At 34.0% G+C, this 25,677-nt stretch overlaps 1 protein-coding gene across 1 annotated transcript in view; it reads left to right on the top strand.

Moving 5' to 3' along the window:
* Positions 1-705: 705 nt before the first annotated feature.
* LOC117177701 (RNA 3'-terminal phosphate cyclase-like protein) overlaps positions 706-25,677 on the top strand; it is an 88,545-nt gene continuing 63,573 nt past the window's right edge. The window contains exons 1-3 of the mRNA XM_033368575.1: positions 706-944; positions 1,034-1,200; positions 1,395-1,569. Coding sequence (XP_033224466.1) covers positions 752-944; positions 1,034-1,200; positions 1,395-1,569 — 535 coding nt within the window. The 5' untranslated portion in view covers positions 706-751. The remainder of the gene's footprint in view (positions 945-1,033; positions 1,201-1,394; positions 1,570-25,677) is intronic.

The following is a 25,677-nucleotide window of genomic DNA, read 5'->3' as shown; positions in this document are numbered from 1 at the left end:
AAAATGCATTTATATATTTGAGAACCTTTGAAATACTCTGAAATTGTTGCATGAAAAAATGTAATTTTTGGATTTTACATTATTTTGTATGCTGTCAAAATTAGAAAAAGAAATTAAAAGACAAAACTTGCTATGAGAATGTGATGAGATCTTTTTCAAATGCACAATTTTTGTTCTGTCATCTCCTAACGTATTTTGCACAGTTTGACCGAAAAATATATTTTTTGTATTTTTCATTATTTTGTATGCCGTCATAATTTGAATTTTTGATTTTTCAAGAAAATTCAAAAAGTTGTTATGATAATCTTGTCGGGCATTCGAAAAGCAACATTTTTCTTTTCTTGACTTTGTTTTATATCGTGCGTTATTTGGCTTAAATGTTGATTTTCGTGAGTTTTTTGGAATTTTGTAAATGCTATAACTCTGGTATTTTTTGATTTTATGAAAAAAGCCATTATGATCCATTGTTTGACTTTTTGAATACTATGAATATTCGAACAGAGAATTTTTGAATTTCAAAAAAGTAGTCTCAAAAATATGAAATTTTCAAAATGCTTAAATATACCCATTTTTCGTTTAACCTTCTAACTTGGGAATGTACCCTGCTTAAATTTATCGTAACTTGAAGCAACTTTAAACTCATTAATCTGAAAACAGGAAATCAAATATAACTAAAATATGTATGTGTAATAATAATTTTTCAGACTTCGAACTCAGTTTGCTTACATTTCTTCGCAAAATTACAAATGGAATGAGAGCAGAGGTAAACGAGACAGGTACATCTTTGTATTATGTACCTGGAAATTTAGAAGGAGGTGAATTTGAGCACGAGTGTAGCTTACAACGAAGTATTACTTATTATCTGGAAGTAGCAATGGCACTAGCTCCATTTTGCAAATCAGCATTAAATATAAAGTTTAAAGGAATCACGAATAATACAATAGGTGAGCTAATTTCATATTTCTAGAGTCAAAAAAATTTAATTCATGTTGAAGAATGTTTTTAATTAAATTTTTATTTTGTTATAATACAGATCCAACAATAGACAGGGTAAAGGCTTCAGGAATTCCAGTTTTAAAAAGATTTCTTGGAGAGGGTTATGAAGTTGAAGTGACTATTAAAAAGAGGGGAGTAGCTCCCTTGGGAGGTGGAGAAGTTCATTTTAAATGCGACGTCATTCGCAGCCTCAAAACTTTGCAGGTTTGATATTCATATTCGTAATCATATTTGTACGCTTTTGAGTCTCATTGATTGGTCCTGCTCCTATTTGTAAACCATATTTTCCTGTCTTAAAACATGTAGCATGTTGGTGAAAAAATGCAACACAAATTCCTGAACTCGAAATCAAGTCGCTGAGTTTTAATTTAAGACATTTTAATATATTAATGTTGTAGCTTCAAGACAGCGGACTGGTGAAGCGAATCAGAGGTGTAGCCTGCAGCTTAAGAGTCTCTCCAGCTATTTCAAATCGACTAGTCGAAGCTGCCAAAGGAGTATGCCTGAATTTCATCCCAGATGTTTACATTCACACCGATGCAAGTAGAGGGGCTTCAAGTGGAAAATCTCCAGGTTCATTGTCTTTCAGTTTTTTTAATTGGTTTATTATACAGTGTTTTTGAAATTTCGCCAAGTGACAATTTCATGCACTGATCTTGCGATTTTGGTTTGAGCTGAAATTTTATGAGAAGTTTTCAAATTTTCTTGAAGTGTATAGGATACAGTCCTACTAGAATTATGTTGGACTTAAATTTAAAAAATCTATGATAGATAAACTAGTCCAGATATGCAAAATTTCCGTGTTCTATGCATATAGAAAATTACACGTAGATGCTCAGTACTTTCGCTTATTCTTTTACAGATATACGGGGGGGGGGGGCTGGATCTGATTGGTACTGCATAGACTTAATTGCGCTTGCGTATTTAATCTTTCATATCACATTGATATGAATGCATCGGATGTTTAATAGGTCACGTTTCTTGAAACATTCATCATTTGTGTATTCTTAGATTTATTTTACTTTTTTAAGTGAGTGTTTAAAAAAAAGAAATGGAAAAAAGTTGTTTTGTTGGTCATACATTCAATTCCATATATTGTGTTTGTTCACGACATGTCATGACAATATACCGGCATTTCGGCTAGAACTTAAGGCAATTTTCAAGGTTATGCATTGAGGTGGCCCTTATTTTTAAAAATCATATTTTTTATTCTCATCCCCCTAGTTTTCTTCGAGTGCCCAAAAGAATCATCTCTAAAGTTGAGTAAAATCAGTTAATATTAAACCCACGAAGTACTAAAAGTAGATCGCACCGCACGCGACGTATGTAACCTGTCGCTTGTTTGCGATCGTCCGTCCTCTGATTTTGTCCGAGGAGAGATTTATTCTTAGGCGAGAGCGCCCATTCAAACAAAATTTATGACTAAATTTCATTTTCCTGTAGTACTTCGTGATCTTCGTGATTAAACATAGCCCCAAAGAACATGAAGTTTCGCATTGATTTAACGTGGAAAATATACAACTTCGCAACATGTGATTAAAATGCGAAACATAACTTATGCTACATGTTCCTATTTAAAATTCTTCAGGAAATAAAAATCTGACAGAATTTTCAATATTTAACAATTTTAAGACCCACTTACGAGTACCTAAAGAATCCCTTGTGGAACCCCATAAAAGGGTTTTAAAATTTAAGGGCCATCCTATTATACATAGGTTCTGACACATTTTTTAAAAAATTGGTTATCTTTCTTTGTTGAGAAGTACGTTATGTTATTTAAGCAATATTAAATTGTCAATAGTACCGAAATCAATCATTTTAACCTCGTTTTTTAATTTTAGGAGGCTATGCGTCTAGATTTTAATTGAAATTCTTGAGCTTTTAACTTTGGTTTATTGATCTACATTGCATTCTTTAAAAAGTCATACATTTTACCATAAATTTAAATCGCAATGGCTTTTCAGATAGGTTTAATTTTCGGAAAAAGTTTTTTTTATTTTAAATTTCACCTTCATTTTTCAAATTAAAAGATATTTTTTGTATGTTCCACACTTTTAAAACATAATTTTTGATCTCAAATGAAGCTTAGGATTTTTGCTTTTGAAGCATTGAAGGATAAAATTGCTGTTTTTTCACGATAAATTAAATTCTTTTGATATGTAAGGAAACGCTCTATTATCCTCCAATCTCTATAGCCATAGACCACGTTGACAATTTTTCGGACGTTCCGCTCTAATTCCGAAGTGCCTTGTGGCGAGAAATTAGGGGAGAACATTCTACGGTAAATAAAGATTAACAGTAGATAATCTTAATTAACTAGAAAAGTGACCAAAAATCTTGATTCGTTAATTTAGAATAACATTTCGGTAATGATACTGCCTTGTCTGACGAATTTTCCTTTAAAAAGTGTCATTCTTTACTGCGTGACAGCAAGAAATGAATTCTGAGTATGAAAAAAAAAGTTGACGTATTCTTCATTCATCCTTTTGACCTAAATGGAATTTTTCTGGGTATGTTTTTACATTAGAATTGAAATTTGAAGTTTGATCAACAATATTTATATCGTAGAAAGTATTGCTTTTTATTATTTAGAATTAATTCAGGACTTTTAATTCGACATTCCATTTTCCAACGGCAGATAATCGTCGAATTTCGTTAGTATGATTGTTTAAATTTTTAATAACGATGTTTATCGAAGTCTCTGAAAGAGAAAAGCCAGGATCCAAAAATGCTGATAAGCATTCTGCGCAGCACAATAATAAAACATAAATAGTTTCAACACTTTATATTTAACCACTCTAGGTTCAATAGAAATACAATTTGTTCCGAATGAACAAAATCAAAAATGCGAAAACATTTTGCAACCAAGAAAATGGTCCAAAGCATACGAAGAAACTTCTTTCGCGAAATGATTTTCAATTAAAGGCAGTATGAAAACCTTAACAATGATCGGCCACAGTGAATTTCAATGTGTCATGACTGCTATGATAACTCCAGGCTCGTATGGATATAAGAGGTTAATAATATTTGAGGGATCCACGGTCTTAACGTGTTAACTGACATTTCAGAAATTTTAGACGGCGAAGGAAAATCGTTATTATTTTTGCAATTTTCAATATTTGTTGAAACTGTAAAAAAATGTTTGTTCATTTGCCAGAGAAAAATAATACATGTTAGTTTTATAACATTTGAATCAAAATTGAACGTTATATGACAATCTAAAGCTATACATATGTTATTGTATTCATATGGTTTTCTATTGTTTTTCCCGGGCTCGCATGTTTCTGCGTTGTTTTTCAAGCTCTGGGCAAGTGTTATATGTCAATATGTCTGGAATCGCGAGCCGAACATAAATGTGCTTGCAAAAATTTAAAATAGTGTTTTGCAAAAATTTGCTGAGTTTTAATAATTGAAACGCGTGGTTCACCTTCGTCTTTACAGCGACCTGTAGATGACAGCATCGAAGATGACGTGAAACTAGCCATAACAAACTTCCGACGCACACTTCCATAAGCAGTTAACAGGTTTAGACCGCGGATCTATGCTCTAGATACTAAAATTCGATTTCCGAAAATCCATTTTAAAAAACTAACAGGAATTTTGTCGTTTCGCTTGGGGGATATTAAATGCATATACAAATGTTCCAGAAAAAATTAAAAAATCGGGTTCAAAAAAATTTCAGTAAACAGGATTAGACCGCGGACCCTTAATTAAAAAAACTGTAGTACTATAGTTAGTTAATGTTGAATAAAAATATGTGATTGTTCTCTCAGGAATATGAATTTCTTTTTAAATGTAATGATTTATCTGGAAAGTTCAACAACGATTACAACGAATTAACACGTGAACAGTTATTTCTCTGTCTACGAATACTGAGAAAATAATACTTTTAGGTAGCGCCTTTGGTTCCAAGTGCAGAAATCTGGCGTATCTAAAAAGATGAGTGCAAGCAGCGTTCGCATTGGCGAAACTTGTAAATACATTCATGCGACCAAGTTCATTTTCCACGTGGTTCATAGGTCGAGTGCCACAAGTTGTCGAAAAAACAACAATTAAAGCTAAAAATGGCCCCAAAATGAACAAGTGGGGCTATTGTAACTGTAGCGTTGTCAATTGGCGTCCATACGAGCAAATGACATATAGTCGTACGACAAACGTACATTTGTACCTGACATTGAGTATAATACTGATGGCTTTTTTTCAACTCCACATTTCCATGAAGTGTTTGCAAATAAGCCACCTCGAATTTCTTTTCCTCGACGTTAAATAGTGGGTTTTTTTACATTTTGCGGCGCACTTTATTTCAAGAATTTTTTCCACGCAATTATCACAAAAAACAATTCCATCGACTGATGCACAAAGCCAAGGCTGAGATTGGCTAACTAACACACCTACAGAGGAAACTTGAACTTTGTACATTTTCTTGTACTCTTCGATTGCTTTTTTCATTTTTTATCCCGAAATTAAAATTCGCGCTATTGACTACTTTCCCATTTCAAAAAACGTAAGCTAAATCATCCGCTTTTTCCGTATCATAGTTTTGATTCTGTGTGCCTTAGAGCTGGCACTCACTCTAAATTCTCGAGCATTGAGCCATTCGTCACACTCACTTTGCTCCGTTGTTTATAAACAAAGGTTGATTACCTGATGTTCAGCCATGACGATAAACTTATTATAAAATTCTTTGTATATTAATCAATTGCAGGATGCAAGCTTCGGAGTTCTCATTTTCAAGTGACTGCACGCACATGTCTATCAAACTTTCCAAAGCCAATCGACAATCCCGTTCGTCAGCAGTGCGATTTTCTTCAATGAAAATGTCACGCAAAGGGCACGCAATGTCAGAAAAATCGCCAATTTCTAAAAGAGCAGGAGAAACAATTGGAGGTGATCGTTTTTTTTTGGAAATAGATAAGATAATCTCGACACCTTGGAACATATTTCCTTCGCGAAATGAGAAGCTGACGGTGCCCCCCATTCTTGCCCCAAACTTGTTATTGTCACACTCCGATTGCTCTTGATGTAATGAATTGTAGCTGAGATGTGCTTGCAGCTTTTAACGGCACCGACGCAGCAAGTGCACTGAGTGTCGACAACTCTTCGTTTTCCATCAACCTGATAAATATTAATAATAGATTCGTACGTGCAAAAGCTACACTGAGCCACACTGAGTCACACTGAGTGTAATAATGAAAATGACTAGTCGAACATGCTAAATGAATGAATAATTGATTTCCCTACTCATACGCTGGTATGATTTATATTCAATATGATGATGAATATTCAACGCTGGTAAATTTATTGAAGTTTGTCTGATGACACGGCTGTATATTTTAGACATCCCCTTAGATTTTAATTCTTGCAGTTTTATCATGTTAGTTTTTGCCAATTGTTCCGCCTTTTCGATGATCGCTTGTGTAAAATTTATAGAATAAGTGATCGAGTCGAAACCGATGCGTAAACAAACATTCATTTGTAAAATTCTTATTTTTTAGAACTTGTCCTTTCTCTATTCCACAATGATTTAACTAGTTTTTGAAACGAATGTTACTTACCTTCTTTTCCGTTATTTCGATTTTTGGTCAAATATTAATACAATTCTTCTAATAATACTTTATTACGTAGCTAGCTCCGGCGCTAGTTTTACACGTGCACATAGTCAATCCGTGATCAATGAACATTTGCTCTGAATATCAATGAAGGCAGTTAGCGTTTCCCAGTTTAGGACGCCTGATGATGAAATTAACGGCTTTTTTGTTAGATTCACCCTGTGGTTGCTTTGTCGCGCTGTTCACTTTTTCCGTCGGAAGCATATGTCAAAAATGTGCTAGGTTTTTTAGCAGCATGTACATTTTCTTATATATTCAGACGTTCGGTTCTGTGTGCCCTTCCTGTTTACAAATGTACCACACATTATCGTCCGTCTTAGAGCGAACAAGTGTTATTAATTAAACATCTTATGTCAGGTTTCAGAACCTATTGGAATCCGAAAAAATCTTGTGTCTTACACCCTACTACGAAACAATATTTCACCATATTTCTTCTTTTATTTTAAAAACGCATCCGAAATATGTCACCCCCCTACTGGCAACGTATTTTCCCTTACAGGTATACCCCCGGAGGTTCGGTCCTTTCAATTTGTATGGCTTAATGCGAACGCTCCATAAGATTTTAAAGAAGCATTGTGCCTCCTGCTTCCTTCTGAGGTTTTTGATTGCGTAGTCACTGCCATGAACTTCACTTCATATTATTTTCTTTTTTCATATTGTAGGTATTATTTTGCCGTTTTCTTTCACTTTTTGGGATCAACTCACTTCTGATGTAAAAAGCAGCTACTAATTTATTTATAACTAATCAAATTTATTAATTTATAAGGAATATAGAGATACAATGTTCTCTTTGTATAGCAGAGTGAGACGTAGGCAAACATTTTTAATCATAAACTTTTACTTGCGCTTATTTACAACGCAAAAACGTGGTTCGCGAGTTTCAGCCATCCTCTGCCTTTTCAGTTTTATCCGAGAATGCCACAAACTTCGCGATACGCGAAATTTAGATACTTAAAATGCGAAAAGCGGCGAAAGTTATTTACTTCGAAAAAATCATTATGTGTATTATAATATTTATTTACTGTGAATATGTTAATTTTCTAATTTTTGCAATAGGGTTGTTTCCAAAGTCAGATATCATTTTTCCAATAATTGGATCTTTATAGTATATAAAATTATAATTTCAAAAACGTCCATAAAACATTTTTTACATATTGTTTATTATTTTTAATTTAATGCTGAAATATGAATTTTCTATCGCGATGTCGATTGGAAGGCCCCTTTGACGTCACAGGGGTCGGATTTTTCACTAATCACAGCTTATGTATCAGCGATTTTCAAATATCTTTTTCTGTGCCGATGTTTTGTTATGATTATGTGCACATCGAAAATAGAAGTCGCAAAATATTGTTCAAATATTCAAGCACAATTCTTTGAAAAAGGGCAAAAATGTAGTCATGTTTACTGAACAATTCGTAAATATGTACGATTTTAAAATGTTTTAATAATTATACTTATAATTTCAAAATTCCAGACGGAAGTCTTAGAATTTTGTATCCTTACTTTGAACGTTTTTTCGTTGTGTATATATCTCCTATACAGAGATTGAGAACTTATTTCGGTCATACGTTCAATGTATATATGTTTATTCAATTACACATGAAATAAATCGACTGTTTAGAGCATTAGGTAAATCATTATTTTAATCTTCATTTTCTAAGGATAATGTCTAGGTAATAGAACGTGACACAAGGATTCACTCAAATTTGTATATATTTTCACAACTGAAATATTAATAAGGGAATGAACATAAGTTGGTTACAGTAGTCACACGCGCGCGTGCGGTTGGTTATTCCGATGCGTTTTATAAAGATATTAAATAGTCAGACTGATAGGAAACCATCACAACAAAATAGAGATGATGCCATAATTTAAGTCGGGAGTGAATACAAATATCGAAATTGCCCTTAAGCAGGTCTCGAGAGAACTGAACTCAAATGGTCAAAAGGGAGCGGGAGGGGCGTAGCCAAGGACATTGAGAAAGGGTGTACAAAATGGAAGGACGCCTGGACCAACACAGATAGCTAGACGCAGAAAGTCCCAAATTATGGGATGGCGACACTCGGTTATTAACAAACTTACAACAATGCACCCTCCGAGTGAAGGCGTCTTTCGATTGAGTGCACGTGACTAAATACAATACCCAAAACGCAGATGATTACAATAAATATGGACAGTTTACGATGGGAAATTCAGAGCGCTATTCATGGGTTCTGAAAGAAGTAGACATTCAGGCAATATTTGTCGAAAACTATTTTGTTAAACCGAACATCGACGTTACAACGCGTCTTTGGGTCTTCCTCAAGTTAATAAAATTATTACAAAAGTGTCTGCAACAAATCGTTCTATGTCATTGAAAACACAAAACAAAACGGTTATCAAGTAGAACTGTTTAAAGAGGACGACTACATAAGATAAAACATATAAAAAAATATGTAAACAGTTCTATTTGATAACCGTTTTTTTTGTGTTTTCAATGTCATCGAACGATTTGTTTCAAATACTTTTGTAATAATTTTATCATCTTGAGGAAGGCCCAAAGACGGGTCAAAACGTCGATTTATTTAATGTGTCATTGAATAAACATATATATATATATATATATATATTTATTTATTCATAATGTTAAATATACAGTAAAACCTGTCTGTTGGCCAGCCGCGGTTCCATCAAAATGTGACCAACTTAGGCAGGTGACCAACTACAGAAATTAAACAACTCAAAAGAACTGTGTTAAATAGAAAAAACACTAATTTTCATTTGCTTGGTTACTGTTGCAGAGAAGACTTGTTTCTCGATGTCACTATGCACCTTAAGCAAACTATCCATTAGCTGAGGGTGGTGGCTGGAAGAGTACCTCAGCAGTTGTCCTAAATATTGTAGAGCTTCTTTATGAGTTGGCACTGGAGTACTATCGTCGTTCACTGTTTCGTCGTTGTCACTGTCATGGCACTCGGCATCAGAGTGTTCTTTTTGCTGCAAAATTGATTGTAAAATATCTTCAGGCGCAGTAGATATTTCTTCATGAAGAATCAACTTAACATCGTCGTTAATAATCTCATCAACTGAGAGTACGTCATTTTGAATTTCAGGTGAAAAAGAATTTATCACCTCAGCCAAGCCTAGACCTTCGTCTTAATCGATTCCCTCTGTTCTTTCTTTGAAATCTGAGCGTTGAAAGCATTTGCTAATTGTTTCTGGTGAAATTTCCTGCCAGGCACTATTTACCCAAGGAACTGCATGCAAGACTGAAATTGATTTAAGAAACTGAGATCGTGTATCGCAGTCTTCAGCAACGGTGATAATATGTTGTAGCTTTTTTTAACGATAACCAGCTTTAACAGCTCGTATTCTTCCTTGATTCAGCGGCTGAACTTCCGATGTTATATTAGGTGGAAGGAATTTACTGTTACATGGCTCAATATTTTTGTACAATTGTGACTAATGGCATTATCAACAAGTAACAGGATTTTCCGGTTCGACTTTTCCATTTGTTGATTCAAATCGATGAGCTACTCTTCAAACAAATTTTCAGTCATCCATGCCTTCTTATTGTAACGCCAAGTAACGGGAAGATTGTTTGGATCGACTCCCTTTGCCTTACACGAGGACGTTCAGCATTTCAATTTTTCTTCAATTTTTCTCCAATGGAACTGCAGAAGGCAAATAAAGTTAACCTTTCTTTTGCAAGCTTTCCACCGGCGCATTTTTATCTTTTGACCACCAAGCTTTTTCTTGGCACCTGTCGATAAAGTAATGCGAATTCATCAGCGTTGAATTGATCTTCAGGAGCGTATTCCTTCAATAAATTCGGCAATTTTTACTTCCAGTCCGCTGCTATTTCTAAATCCGCTGCTTCTGATTCTCCACAGAGAATCCGAAAATTAATGTTGTGTCTTCTTTAGAAAGATTCCAACCAACCACTGCTAGCTTGAAATTTTTTTATACCAAGCTTTTCTGCTATTTCTTTAGCTTTTGACTGAAGCATAGGTCCACTGACTGGAATATCTATAGAACGATATTTACAGATAAACTAAAAAACCAAGTTGTTGAGCTCTTCATTCTCAGTTTTACATAATTTACGTTTTCTTTCACTGCAGCAGTTTTCATTCCAGTCTGTTAGAATCTTGATCGTGTTCTTACCGATGCTCCTAACAGTTGACTTCGCTACAGAAAAAGCTTCAGCGATTTTCCGCTGGCTTATTATCTTTATCGATTAAATCCAAAACTTCTTTCTTCACTTCAATAGTCAACTTAATAGTCTTCTTTCGTTTTGTACCCATTATGCAGTCGTTGAAGTTTCGTTATCAAGAATGTTCTTATCGTCTTAAGAAGGACGGTTTGTCTCGGAGCGATTATACGCTAGAATGAAATATTTCTACGTCCAGTTGGAGACCAGAGATAAAATGAATTGAATATTCACAGTTCGCTATTTAATGTTATTCCTCACTGACTTATCATTGGCCGGCCATCGAATAAACACACACACACGCATAATATATATCATGATCAAAATAAGTTCTAAATGTCTATAAAGAAGATATATACACAAATAATTGTAGTTACTGTTTTCCTTCAACGTAATACTGACTCTTAATTCATATGTTACAACAGGAGAACTTTTTTTGTCACATAAACCTTAAATAAAGTTATCAAATCAAAATAGTCAGAATTGACATTAGACCGTAGCCTAACCTCTTTATCATGAGTTTCGTTAGTTTTAATCATCGGCAGATAGAAATGGACCGGTAACGATTTGGGGAGAACGGAAATGCGCTCTAGAGAGAGAAAAATCATATGAGATGAAAGCTGCCTTTATCTATTCCAGGACTGTGTCCAGTGAATCGGTGGCCCCGGGTATTGCCTGAATATTCTGTACGGTTAATTAAAAAAAAAAGATAAACAATACGTTAGAAATTTGTACTTATAATAAATTGAATTTGCGAAAACATTCATTTAAAATAACCTGCTTCAGTTACCTTATTAAAAAACTTGGCAACCTTAAATTCTTCTTGAAATTGGATTGAAAATGATATAATAATAATAATAATAATAATAATAATAATAATAATAATAATAATCGTTTTGTTAGTTCAAAAATAATGTAAAAACTGTCAAAAATTTGAAAAATAGTCTGAAATCGAAAAGTGTGCAAGGAAAAATTAACTTAATTTTTTAACAAAAATTTCCAGTTTTCTAAGCTTATATTTTAAAACTATTAAAAATGAACTGTAATGTTTATTTTAAATATTATTATTTAGTCGATAAATGATCAGAATCAATTTAATTATTCCCACCTTTTCCCGCTTCTTCACTTAAATACGAACTAAAATGGTAGACCCCACTAAGAAAATCAAATTATTTTTGGTTATGAAAGTTCATTGTTTGCGATTAATAAATCGGTTAATAAATTGTTGGTTAACTCTTTACTTTTTTTGTTAAAAATTTCATTATTTGGTTTAAAATTTAATTATTTTGTTGAAAATTCTTCAATTTTGTTAAAAAGTCATTCTTCTTGGATCAAAATTCGAATTTTTGCTTATAAGAATCTGCGGTTAAATGCACGCTGCAAAGTCTCCAATGCTTTGCCACTTTTTCGCTAGACAAATTCATTGCAGAACACGAGGCCTCCATTCTGTTCTCATCTTTTAATGGGAACCTAACGACAAAATAACATAAAAATGCAATTTACAATATTTATATAATATAAAAAATAACCATTTGTATTACATAGGTACAATACTTCATATTTTGAGGTTTTGTTTTTCTTGCAACATTTTTTATTTTACTATATTCAATAACCTTACTTACCTATGAAAACATATCCCCATATAAACGTCTTTACAACGCCCACAAACTACACAGGCTACCGCCATTTTTAATGTTTATTTACTATCAATTATAATGGAATAAATTATAAATCAATCAATTCTGAAAAGTACAATAAACGTTACATTATTGGGGCACTCACGAGACAAAGCACGTTCCTGTGCTGCACCAAACTTCACCTAACGAAAATATTTTCGACTAATCAGCTTTATCTAGAAACAGATAGGTCTACGTCGCATATGTTTTTTTCTCTCTCTAGAGCCCATTACCATTCTCCCCATAGCATTACCGGTCCATTTCTATATATCGATGGGTTTAATCAAAGACACATCATCACATTAATAGATAATTATAAGTACCTCTGAATCACGTGGCACCAATTTGAATAAGTGTTTGAACGCCTTCAATTTTTAATAATTTTTTTCTGCTGAACGACTCAACAGAAAAAAAATATGAAGCACCTTCGGTTCGGATTAAAATTATGTATTAAAAAAATGTTTTATCTAAAATCGCGAAACAACCCTATTATAATTTGCATAAAAATATAATTTTCATTTTTATTATTTAGAAAAAAAATATTTATTAATCGAATTAATTTTATGCCCACTAACTACATATTACCTTATTAAGTTATTCAAGAGGAATTATTCAACCATATCTGAAAAAAAGTGATTTTTTATAGAATAAACTATTTGGCAGATAAAATTCAATTGACTTCAAGTTTTGATCTCACCTGATGCAATTTAATGGCATTGGTTTGCTCCAAATCAACATTCGTTGTAGAAAATTAATTTTTCTCCAATATTCGCGTTTGTTTAATGGTATTAAACAGTATTAAAGGGTCAGTCTACTTTGAACGCTCGAAAAAAAGGTTGCTTTCGCAATTTTTTTGTTGAGAAATCTATAATAGATAGTAATAGTAACTTGTTGGGTTTGATAAAGTCGTAAAATACATTTAAAAATGTTTTAAATTAATTTTTATAAATATTTAAATACAAAAACTGCAGTTGAACGTAACGCCTCAAAATGGATAGGTTAGGTAGCTTCAGCAGAACTCAAGAACGGCTTGTCCGAAACGAAAAAAATAAAAATGTTTTAGATTCAGTATAACACCAGCTACAAAATGACTCTCGGGTGTAATTTTTGACAAAAAATAAAAAAATGGCGAATAAAAAACGAAAAAGTATTAAAAGAACACGTTTTTTCACTGTTTTTTGCAAAAAAAAATGTAGTAACAATTTAAATTTTAAAACCACTGAGGGTCATCTTGATACAAATTATGTCTACAATATGTGATCCAAATTTCATGAAATTCGGTTGATTAGTTTTTGAGATCCGATGGAGCTAGACCTTGAAAACGTTGTTTTGAGAAAAACGCGTTTAAAGCGATCAAAAAGCAGATGATGAAAGCCAGGGGATTAAAAACACGTTTAAAGTTTTTTAAAGTGATTAAAAGGCAAATTATTAAAGGAAGGTCGAGCGCGCTATACTTGCAGATAGACGGAATAAGGTTGACCCCTTAATTTAACTTCAATTTTAATCGTCCAAATAATAATTAAAATGTATAGCCTTTTTCGCTGATATATTTACCACGTGAAGTGAGATTGAAATGAGACAAATCTTTCGCAATAAAAGCAATTGAAACGCATATTTCAGAAATGCATTTGATTGCGCATTGAATACCATTGAAATTCTACGATATTTGTTCTTATATTTATCCAATGTAGAGTGTCTCTTCAGAACTATATTTGCTAATACGTAATGGTGCGTTTCTTTTTTTTACCTCTTCTAGCATTTATAGTAAGCAAACATTCCGTTTTCCAGAAAGTTCTTGTATAAAGTGTGTTCCACGGTAATCTGTGAAAAGCTAACAGCTCTATCAATTCTTCAATTGTTTTGGGGTTATTGGCACAGTAACGTTCTTTGATGTGAGCGCGCAGTCCCATGGATACATATTAGCAGAGTAGCAGATTTGCGGAGTAGGATATTCGACCACTCAGATGATTGCAGGGAATTTGCTGAAAAGTGTCCCGAAACTGATAAGTTCGTCCCGCGCAGGGACTTGAGAATAGTTTAGTGCCGGCGCTCATAATGTGTTCGAATATTTGAAAAGTGTTTGACAACTGAAAAAGGAAACTAGTGGTTAAAATATATTTTTTAAATGTGTAATAACGACGGGAATTATTCTGGGGTGAGTATTGATATAATAAAATAAAATATTACTATGTTTTTGCAGATAACTTGTGCAAAAAAAAGTAAATATGGGATTCGGTATGACTAGCCAAGTTTAAGAAAAATATTTTACTACTCATTGCATTTTCTTGTAACCCTTTTTTAAATAAATAGCACAAGGAAAGTTTTTATACTCTGCTGTTATGTAATCTGCATATATCAAAACTGGTCTATCCCATGGCGCATATGAGTGAAGTGCGGAGTAGAAATCATCCAATAAGGACGCCTTTTCTTGTATACATTGATTTTTTGTTTTTTCTTAAAATGGTGCGTTATTGGCAGCCTCCTAATTGTCCCAATCTGTAAACCGTACAATTTATGGTCATGGGACAGGTAGATAATAAAGTGCACTGATTAGCAGATTAGGAGAATTCAGAAAAATCAAGGGTTTCTGAACATTGAAGGAATTGACAGATTTTCACAAATTTAAAGAATTGACGAAATTCAGAATATTCAGAAAATGTACGGGATCCAGGGAATTAAAAATATTCAAGGAAATCGGAAAATTGAGCATATGCATGAAATTTAGCATATTTAAGAAATTCAGAAAATTCATAATATTCAAGAAAAATCCAGGATTTTAGGAAGCTCAGATATTGTCAGGGATTCCTGAATATTTAGAGAATGTAGAGCATTCACGAAATTCAGAAATAATGAAGGAATTGATAGAACTTTAGGGATATCAGAGCATTAAAGAAGTTCAGAGCATTAAAGAAATTCAGTACATTCATGAAATTGAAGGAATTGAAAGATTTCAGAGAATGCATGCAATGCTGAAAATTCTATGAATGTTAGGAGTTCAGGTGATTTAAAGATTTTAAGAAATTCAGTATATTCAAGAAATTCAGGCAAATAAATTTTAATTTTGTTATTACCCAAATTCTGTAACTCTTTAAATTATTTCAATTTAATGAGTTAATATAATTCCATTAATGCTCTGAATCCCCCGAATTCCTTCAATATTCTGAATTTCGTATTCAAAGAATTTCAGGAATTCAGAATATTGAAAGAAATTTAGGATATTTAGGATACAATGGTGAAAAAATACGGGGAATTTCAGGGAAGTCAAAGAATGCAAAGAATGTTAAGAATTCAAGGAATCCAGAATATTCACGGAATTGGATGATTTCAAGGAATTAAAAGAATTTTACGCATTTAGCTACATTAGGAAATTTCAAGGATTCAGATAATTTCGGTAATTTTATAGGATTAAGGGAATTTAAGAAATTCAGTTCGGAATTTAGATCCACTAACCTTCCGTTAGCAGTACAAACACTTTTCAAACACTTTTCAAATATTCGAAAACATTACGAGCGCAGGCGCTAAACTATTCTCACGTCCCTGCACGGGTCTAACTTATCACTTTCGGAACACTTTTCAGCTAATTCCCTGCAATCGTTTGATTGGTCGAATAACCTACTCCGCAAGTCTGCTACTTTGCTAATACGTGTCCATGGGACTGCGCTCTGACACTTTATGTATAGCCTCAGATACATATTGTGTGCGGTGGGTCGTCGCTCCGCCTTGCATGAATTGAAATTTCTTAATTAAGTTTTCCTCCAGTAGCTGTTTCTAACTTTCCCCAGTTACGGTCGAATAAAAAAATTGGAGATAAATTCCCTTCACTGATATGGCTGCCCAAGCGGTCACTTTTTGGGGGTGGAGTGATTTTACTATTTTGACGTGAGGATATTCCGTCCCTCAGAAACGACAGTTTTGTTTGTTTACGTACCCGTCCAAAAGTTCGCCTCGTCTGAGAAAATAATTTGATTTTCGTTAAACTGTCCATTCTCGAACATTCGTGCCATAGTTTTGCAGAATTCGAACAGATTAGCCATAGCTTCTTCTATCAATAATTAATACATGGTTATTTTGAACGGATGCATTTTCAAGAAATTTCGGAGGAGTCTGTGGATAGATGTCTTCGACAAGTTGAGTGCTTGAGCAGCTTTTTGAATAGTCCCCAGTCCTATAGGGAGTGCCATATTGAAGAAAAGTTGACGATCACTCCGCTAGTTATTTTTGTGAAATTGTTTTATTGTACTGCAATTCTCTACGAGGGCGATAAAATAAAAATGCCAGAGAACATCAACAACGAGCAAATATAGATACTTTACCTGCTGAGAGTGCTTTCACGAGCAACTCTAGCTTCATTATATACTTTGCCACTAGAAAAGTAGCACTGAATGAGATATACTTTCTTTTGCACTGTAAGGTCACTCATTTTGTACTCGCGGTACTTTTCTTGTTTTTTTTATCCTGTTGAATCGCAGTATTCAGCAAGGGTGATAGGATGTTGTCGAATTTTTGTACGATAACGAGCTTTATCAGCTCGTATTATTCCTTGCTCCAGCGGTTGAACTTCCGATGTTCAATTAGGTCGAAGGAATTTCACTGTTACATGGCTTAATATTTTTGTACAATTGTGACTACTGGCATTATAAATAAGTAACAGGATTTTCCGTTTCGACTTTTCCATTTATTGATTCAAATCGGCGAGCCACTCTTCAAACAAATTTCCAGTCATCCTTGCCTTCTTATTTGAACGCCAAGGAATGGGAAGATCTTTTGGATCGACTCCCTTTGCCTTAAATACACAAGGACGTTCATAATTTCTGATGACCAATGGCTTTAATTCCTTCAATAGATTCGGCAATTTTTACCTCCATTTTATAGGTACTTCTAAATCTGCTGCTGCTCATTCGCAACAGAGAATCCGCAAATTAATGTTGTGTCTTCTTTGGAAAAATTCCAACCAACCGTTGCTGACTTGAAAGTCTTCTATACCAAGCTTTTCTCCTATTTCTTTAGCTTTTGACTGAAGCATATGTCCACTGACTGAAATATGGATAGAACGACATTTACAGAAAAACTCAAAAACCAAGTTCTTGAGCTCTTCATTCTCAGTTTTACGTAATTTTCGTTTTCGTTCACTGCATCAGTTTTCACTTCAGGCTCTTAAAATCTCGATCCTGTTCATGCCGATGTTCCGAACCGTTGACTTCGCTACAGAAAAAGCTTCAGCGATTTCCCGCTGACTATCACCTTTATCGAATAAGTGAAAAACTTCTTTCTTCATTTCAATTTTCAACTCAATCATCTTTTATCGAATAAGTGAAAAACTTTTTTCTTCATTTCAATTTTCAACTCAATCATCTTTTTTCGTCTTATAACCATTATGCAGTCGTTGAGGTTTCGTTTTAAGAATGTTACTATCGTCCTAAGAAGAACGGTATGCATCGAAACGGAGCAATGACGGAGTGAGGAATGACTGGTACTGGTCGTTGATGTTTGAGTGGGGTATCTGCTGGCGACGTAGCTTACTAGCTTACTGAGTCATCGTGGAATAAGATAAATGAGACTACTGGAGAGGTTGAAGTCATTTGATCTCTAATCTTCAAACGATATCTGTCTGAAAATGGAAATTTACTGCTCTGAGTGAATTATAGTGGCCAACTTCGGCAGGTTGGAATATGTGAAAATTCTGCAAAAAGGTGACCATGATACAAGATAGACAGGTGGCCAACTTATCGAAGAAAGATCCTATTAAAGTCAATGCAAGTTTTCCGGATCCCTAAAAATCAGTCCAACTTAGACAGGTGGCCAGGTTACAAAGGTAGCTTTGAATTAACTAACACAATTATGAAGTTGATGTCCGGGCGTGAGACAAATGTAACAACAATGATTATTTGTAGCAACTTCCCTATGCCTGTCCACAGGCAGAGCTTAAAATTGGTTTCAGTGCGTAGAATAGTCTGAGAAATCTCTGATGACTCAGAGAATAATGGATCCATTTAAACAAAAGGAACAATTTAAATTGAAAGTTGCTGATAATTCAGCTAACATTAAAAAGTCTTAATTTGCAAACTAAAGAACTGATTTACTTTAGTTTTAAAGTGCTATGACAAGGCGAGCAAATTTGAGTGTGCGAGAGCATAATTATTAATAAAATGTCAATAAATCATCACTGAAATACTACGGTCTGAATTATTATTATTTTGTTTGCCAGAACGAGCCTAGCTCATTATGGGTAAATTAAAGTTGTCATCTTACCATTGGAGAAGGTTAGAAATCGATGAAGTCTAAAATTAAATGTGTTGACAATCATCCAAATATTAGCTGGCAAATCTGTTATTTCTTCCTTCAGGTGAACAATAATGAAAGACCGATCCAGTGAAGAATGACAGCATGAAAGAGTACAGTACAGACTGTTTGGAGAAGGTCGACTGCCTTACAGTACGTGCGAAGATGTTGTCACCAGCTTATATCCTTGCTATGTGACCTCAAGCCGTCATTTTTTCCACCTTGTTCCTGTGCTTTCACTTAATAAAATTTCTCAATTTAGTCATTTCTGTATTAATTTTACTCTTTTGAATGTTTTTTCACGATCTTCTATCCGGCTCGAAGGAACATTTTGTTTAATGCTTATGTTTATAATATTTAATTTTGCCAGATCAGGAATAGAGAGAGAAGAATCGTTAGAAATAATGAAAAGTTCAAGTTTTATTTCAAGTATAGAAAACTTGGCAGACTAAGACCATTTTTGAGAACCACTCAGATCACTCACTCGTTTATATAGAAATTTTTGTAAGATGTAAGATTTAATGTCTTTATTGATTTAATCACTTTATTGATCCGAAAAGATCGGACAACGATCTATCGCGATTCACTGCTGCTCGCACACTGATTTTCAATACGTGTAATTGCTAATGCAAATCAATTTACATTAACAACATTTAGGTCCAATCGCGGAAATAATCCAAACGGATCGCGTGTACCATACTTATAGAAACAAGTTATAAGAGGGTAGCTCTAGATAATTCGGTTCACTGTACAATAATAAAATCGTAGTGTGAGCTTGACGCAACGCTAATGAGAGAAACCGTTCGCTCTCTCTTTTTTTAAATCGCAACGGCTTAAGCTGACGGAAAAAACCGATCATATACGAAGCCACTCGTTCGGCACGGCGTTAGCCGTTGAATCATTGCGTTGCATACTCTCACAGGATCTAAGGGGCCGTTCAATTATTACGTAAGCCCATTTTTAGTCATTTTTGAGACCCTGACCCCCCTGTATAAGCAAGCATAATATTTCGGAGACCCCCTCCCCAATTTCTTACGTAAGATTTGACGTAAAATTAGTATTTCGTACTGTTAGACTAAAATTATTTTGATAGAAAAAAAAAACAAATAGTAAAAATTCTTTCTACAAAATTTATTATTAATAAAATAATTACTTATCGAGATTGTAAAAGTTATATACATAGTGTTCTACATTAACTGTACAGCACACTAACAGAATTAATAAGTTAATTTAAAAAATGAAATTATTTAATGTTTGTAAAACTTTTCTGCAAGGAATTATTGAGAATTATTTCTTTAATATTTTTCTGTTCCGATGAACACGGTGCAGTGGAGGTGTCGTGTGTGACTTGACGATTCGCGACTACCTAGTCATGAATTTGTCGATGCTGTGTGTGTGTGTGTGTGTGTGTGTGTGTGTGTGTGTGTGTGTGTGTGTGTGTGTGTGTGTGTGTGTGGTGTTGTGTAGTGCCAGCTGGCCCCAAGAATGCATAGTGAACATAACAAAGCAGAATATTCACGGCAACAGGCTGTCCCTATTGAGGATTCTGTCCCATGACAGAGCCTAAAAATCTTTGCTCCATCAGGTGTGGCTCACCAAAATAAATTATATTCACAATCAAGTTGATTGCGCGCCAATTTGAGCGTGGTACTTTATACCACGTCACAAGATATATATTTTGAGCAAAAGAAACCAAAAAACCTAATTTAAAACATTAACAATCAGATAAAAACTATCGAACACACTAACTACCGCAAAACCCAAACTAAAACTGCGCAAGTGCACATATATGAACTTGGAGATAGCTAAGAGTCGTTTCATTTTATTTTTACCATCAGCTGAAATCAGCTATTCCGGTATTGATATTATTAATTTATATTAAGAGAGTGTTATGTTGAAATAAAATGCAATAAACTTTTAATTTTTTAAAATATGTGTGATCCTGATTTTTACCCGATTAGTTTTTTAAAAAGGATAAAAAGGTTCCAGGGAAGGGGTAACAGGTTTAACAGGTTGGTGAAAGGTTTTGGAAGACTAGGGGTAATTCTTTATGGGAGACTTTTATTAGATTTGCGCAGAGCTTCCGCTACGAGTATACATAAGTGAGTGGTCTCGAGCCGGGAGGCCAGTCGGTTTATATAGATTGATGGTGACTCATCCTTGTGACGCAATTGGTGGCCCTGATCACATATTAGAAAAATAAATTTTACAAAATCTAGACGTGATATCAAAAAACAGACAACGGGAGGGGGTTCAGAGCATCGAAATGATCACGAATTGTCACTTTGTACTGCATATTTTAATTAATTTACTATCTGTTTATATGTTAAACTGCAATTTTGTGATAGTTCTGTCGCTCCTTATTTACAGTTTTCTAGCCGGTGATTTCTTTAATGCTTTTAATTAAACTGCTAGCGATCAAAAGGGGATAAGTCCGAAACGCCGTCGTTTTAGTTGGTATTTCTACAAACTCTCTTTTAAAATAAGAAATGTCAATTTAGGAATAAGTGCGGGCCGATAACATAAAATATTTACTAATTACATTCTTAGTGATACGGAGGAATGCTGTATTTAAAATCAGTATATAAAAAGAAAAGGAAACCTAAGTTACTAATTGAGAACATCGAAAGATGCGCGCATGAGACATAACAAGTTTTCATGAACGTCCTTGGGATATCGGCACTTTCGCCCACTGTGACTCACGCATACAGGTATTGGTTAAACAAAGAGATGGAGAAAATTAGGCTCGTTGTGAGGAGACTTGGAAACTGGATGTGGAGAAACTGCTGCTTTTAAGAAAATGTAAGTAGAGACTTTCAACTCCGTTGTTTTCAAGCCTACCCTTTTTAGGCATTAAGGTGTATATCAATTGGTATCATTGATGCTTATCATTAATTTCCAGGTTTCATGATAAAAGTGGGTTGTTCCTATTTCTTCGATAAATATATTTCCGTTGATTGGTATTAGGGCGTAATTTCCTTTTGTTGTCCACATTTGCGTCAGAATCATTAATAATGCTAAGATCTTCATTCTATAAAAAATAAGGCATGATCTGGTTAGCGTGAATTCTCGTTCTTTCGGTGTTAAACAATAATATAGAGTTATTGTTGTCTAGTTTCTATAGTATAGTTGCCGGTCCTTTCCAGCTCGCAGAGAGTTTATTGGTCGCATTATGGTTGATAAACTTAACCAGCCTCGGTGGCTCAGAGGATGGCGCGTCGGACTTCCATGCAGGAGGTCTGGGGTTCGATCCCTGAGCCGGTACACCTGCCCGACTTTTGCAGCACGTTTGTACCTTAGACTCGTCCAATCTCTCAATTTATAATAAATCTTCTTCATTTACTTCAAAATCGTCAGAAAAATTGTTATTATCTTCTACAATATTTCTAGAATTGTCTTTGTTATTTGTGATAACGTTACCTGTTACAAGTGGATAGTTTTTACTAGTGCTTGGTCATTGATTGTATTGATTATTGGTTATTTTATTAAAAGTTTCTTGTCTATTTTTAAGAGAGTTTTGAACATAAGCTGTGAACAACAAATTTTTATAAATATAATCTTCAATAAAGAATTTAACTTGTAGATACATGAATTATTTGTAAATAATGGACAATATTATATACAAAATAAGTAAATGACTAGTCTTGTGTAATATTTAGAGATTTGCACCCACCTAATTGTTTAAGCATAGTAATAGTCCCTCCAAAATCAGCTAAAAGTGTATTACTAATCCTGCGGTAGCAGTGTCCTGTGTATAGTTTTGGTTCTGATAGCTCCAAGTACTTTGCTATTTCTTGCGGTGTTTCACCAATTTTATTTCTTCCAATTACCATACGATTGCACTTTATTTTTTGGTATTGAATAAAAAATCGTTTTGTAAAGAATTCAACTGGTCTCAATGAGACGAGCTGAATCGTTTTTAGATTGATTAATTGAAACAAGATATCTATTGCCAAGGTCTTCCACATCTTGCACTTCAACGTTAGTTATCTCATCACACCTAAGTGCACCACAAATGCCGAATACTAAAATAACCTGAAATTTAACAAACATAAGCATACTAATGTATTAAACTGTATATAAAGAATCCTACATGAACTGTGTGCAAATATATAAAGAACTTGATAAATTTGAATACTAACCTTTAAGGCCAAATATATGTAGTCTGAAGCTGTGTTTATAAATTTCATAATGTCATTCCATTTCAAAACTAATGATTTTCTTAGTCTGTAATCTTTAGAATTTTGCTTGATTAGACTTTTTAAATTTTGGAATTTGCTGATGTCAATGTTCTCTCTTGTGTTCAGCATTTTTTTCAACATCGACCATATACTCCATAAAGTAGAAGGGTTTAGCTTCTCACTTAGATTTCTAAAATAAACAACTAAATTGTTTTCTTCTTCATTTGACAGAGAATTTTTATTTTCCAGCTGCCACTTTTGGTATGTTTCGCAGAGTAACGTATATCTGTCGGCAAACTTTTTTGGCAATATTTTTGTTTGTATTATTAACTGGGCCTCAACATCAAAATGAATTTCAACATCCGCCTCATTCATCGATTCATCAGACGAGAACATTTCCTGACTCATATTTCTTTCCTTTTGTTATCGTTATTTAATCTGCACCCAATATCAATGTATCACAAGTTTTAGTGTAAATCCAAAAATGATGGAGCACCAGCAACAATATTTCACATGCTTGTGGGTTTGCCACAACTTTAAAAGAGGCTTATAAAGTAGAATGCGCAATCTGATTGTTATAATTCATATTATAACATATATTACTCAATTCACAAAACTTCACGAAAGTTCAACAAACCTGCACAACAGGCATCCGATACACGAGTATACGAATGAAAATGGCGTTTGTACCAGTTGCTACTATTAGCAGCAAAGCTATTAAAGAGGGCGCGCGTATATCTTTACCGATGCATAAATCTTAGGCTTCCTGCACCGAAAACGATGCGGGAGGCATGTACTTTCGACCAAGATATACAGAAAAAGTATTTAGTCAATTGGTCCTGTACACTGAGTATGTATTCCTTCCCATTTTCCGTGATAGGAAGAGGCCCGAAAATGTCCATTGCCACCTTATCATTATGGTTAAATTGTGTGTCGGGCATAATATAATAATATAATATCGGGCACTTTTTTACGTAGCTGCGATCATAATTCTCCATATTTGTCCATGTTAGCTGATATTTAGTGGACCACTTAAACGGGTTGTTCCTTTTTGTGAGTTCGGTTATGGGCTTGGCTATATGCGAAAAAATTTTTTTGAACTTCCGGTAGTAACACACTTACCTTAGGAAGGTTTGAATTCGTTTCACGTTAGTAGGCGTTTTAAATTATTTTGCTAAACTGACATTACATGGACGAGTCCTCATAGAGAATGATCTATAATGTCCTGAAAAGTGGCCGGCGAATTTTTCAACCCGACCGACATTCTGTTGAATTTGAAATGTCCGTTGTGCCAAACAGCCTCAATTTTGCTCAAAAAATAATTTTTTAAAATCATATAACCCGGTCAAAACTGGTATTTCGGGAATTTCCCGGTCTCCATTGATTTTCCGGGCCGAGAAAGCCGAATACGCATTTCGGACCAATTTTCTTATATTCGAGTACTGGAAACCTAAAATTTGCACTTTTTTTAAACCAAAATCGGTCATTCCTACGAGCAGCTAGTTTATTTTGATACAAATTTACGTTTTGCTCCCATAGTGTGAAGTATCGCCCACTTGCTGCTACTAACTTCTTCTTGTCCTCCTTCGGAGGAAGGTGATGAATCAGCACGATGTATAGGGGGCTTCCTCTCACTAGCTTCTTTTCCTGGGAATTGTTCCCGAGGATTCACAGCAGTATGTCGCTTACTCCTACCAATATCGAAATTACTTGATATAGGTACTAATTAAAATTCACATATTTAAAACTTCCCCCAATAGAATTAAGAATTACCCAACAGTTTTAAATAAACTGAATTTAATTAAACAGCTTCATTAATTTTTTTATAACTTTATGAACTTTTTTAATGAAAATTTTGAAAAATCCACATATTGTTAAAAAAATGTAAACCTTTGCAAGCATATAATTATTTTTCGACCTTTTTGAAACTTTGAAAGGTCTCTTGTACTTTATCTAAATATTTCTAAAATGTTATAATCTTGCAAAACTGAAAAATGTTGCTTAAAAATCCTGTAGGGGCTGTTTAAGTATTACGTGAGCAATTTATGGGGAGAGGAGTTTCGCAATTGCTTATTGTTTCTTACATGGGGGAAGGACGTGGATGTAAAGAAATTAGAGTAAACGAGACACTAGTATGTGGAAAACCTTCATATGTTTTCCGCAAGCGTCGAATGTCTCTATTACTATTAATTTCTTTACATTCACACGTCCTAAGAAGCGAAAAAGACATATAATCTATAACGTTCCGCCGCACAGTGGGAAAAAGCACCTTTTTTGGACAAAAATCGACCGACAGTGCAATTCTTAACAGATTTTGATATTTTTTTTCAGAAATGACCGTAAGGCTTCCAGTTATAACAAGTAACTGCGGATATTTTAATTCGACTTAACGTAAAATTTTTATTTAACAGCAAAGTTACAACTTTTTGTTAGTAAACTTTTCCGTGATACCATTTTTTCTAAGACTTTCAAATTCATTAAAAAATGTCATAAATCAATTAAATAAGTAACTAAAAATAATTTCCAATTAGTTAGAGTAACTAAAAAAATCGTTAATAATGTTATAAACAAATTAATTCACAAAAGTCATTTTTTCGTGATTCGCAATGATTAGCTAATTTTAACCCATGGCTTTTGTATAAAGTAACACATACCAGGTGTATACATATGAAACCGGTATTTTTTCAAGAAAAAAACACATTTATTTCAAGAGAATGATAACAAATATTTTATTCAAAGTATGCGCC

The sequence above is a fragment of the Belonocnema kinseyi genome, chromosome 8, assembly GCF_010883055.1.
Source record: "Belonocnema kinseyi isolate 2016_QV_RU_SX_M_011 chromosome 8, B_treatae_v1, whole genome shotgun sequence".
In the NCBI taxonomy this organism is placed as follows: Eukaryota; Metazoa; Arthropoda; class Insecta; order Hymenoptera; family Cynipidae; genus Belonocnema; species Belonocnema kinseyi.
The sequence above is the reverse complement of the archived record's forward strand: the minus strand, read 5'-3'. Positions and strand labels throughout refer to the sequence as shown.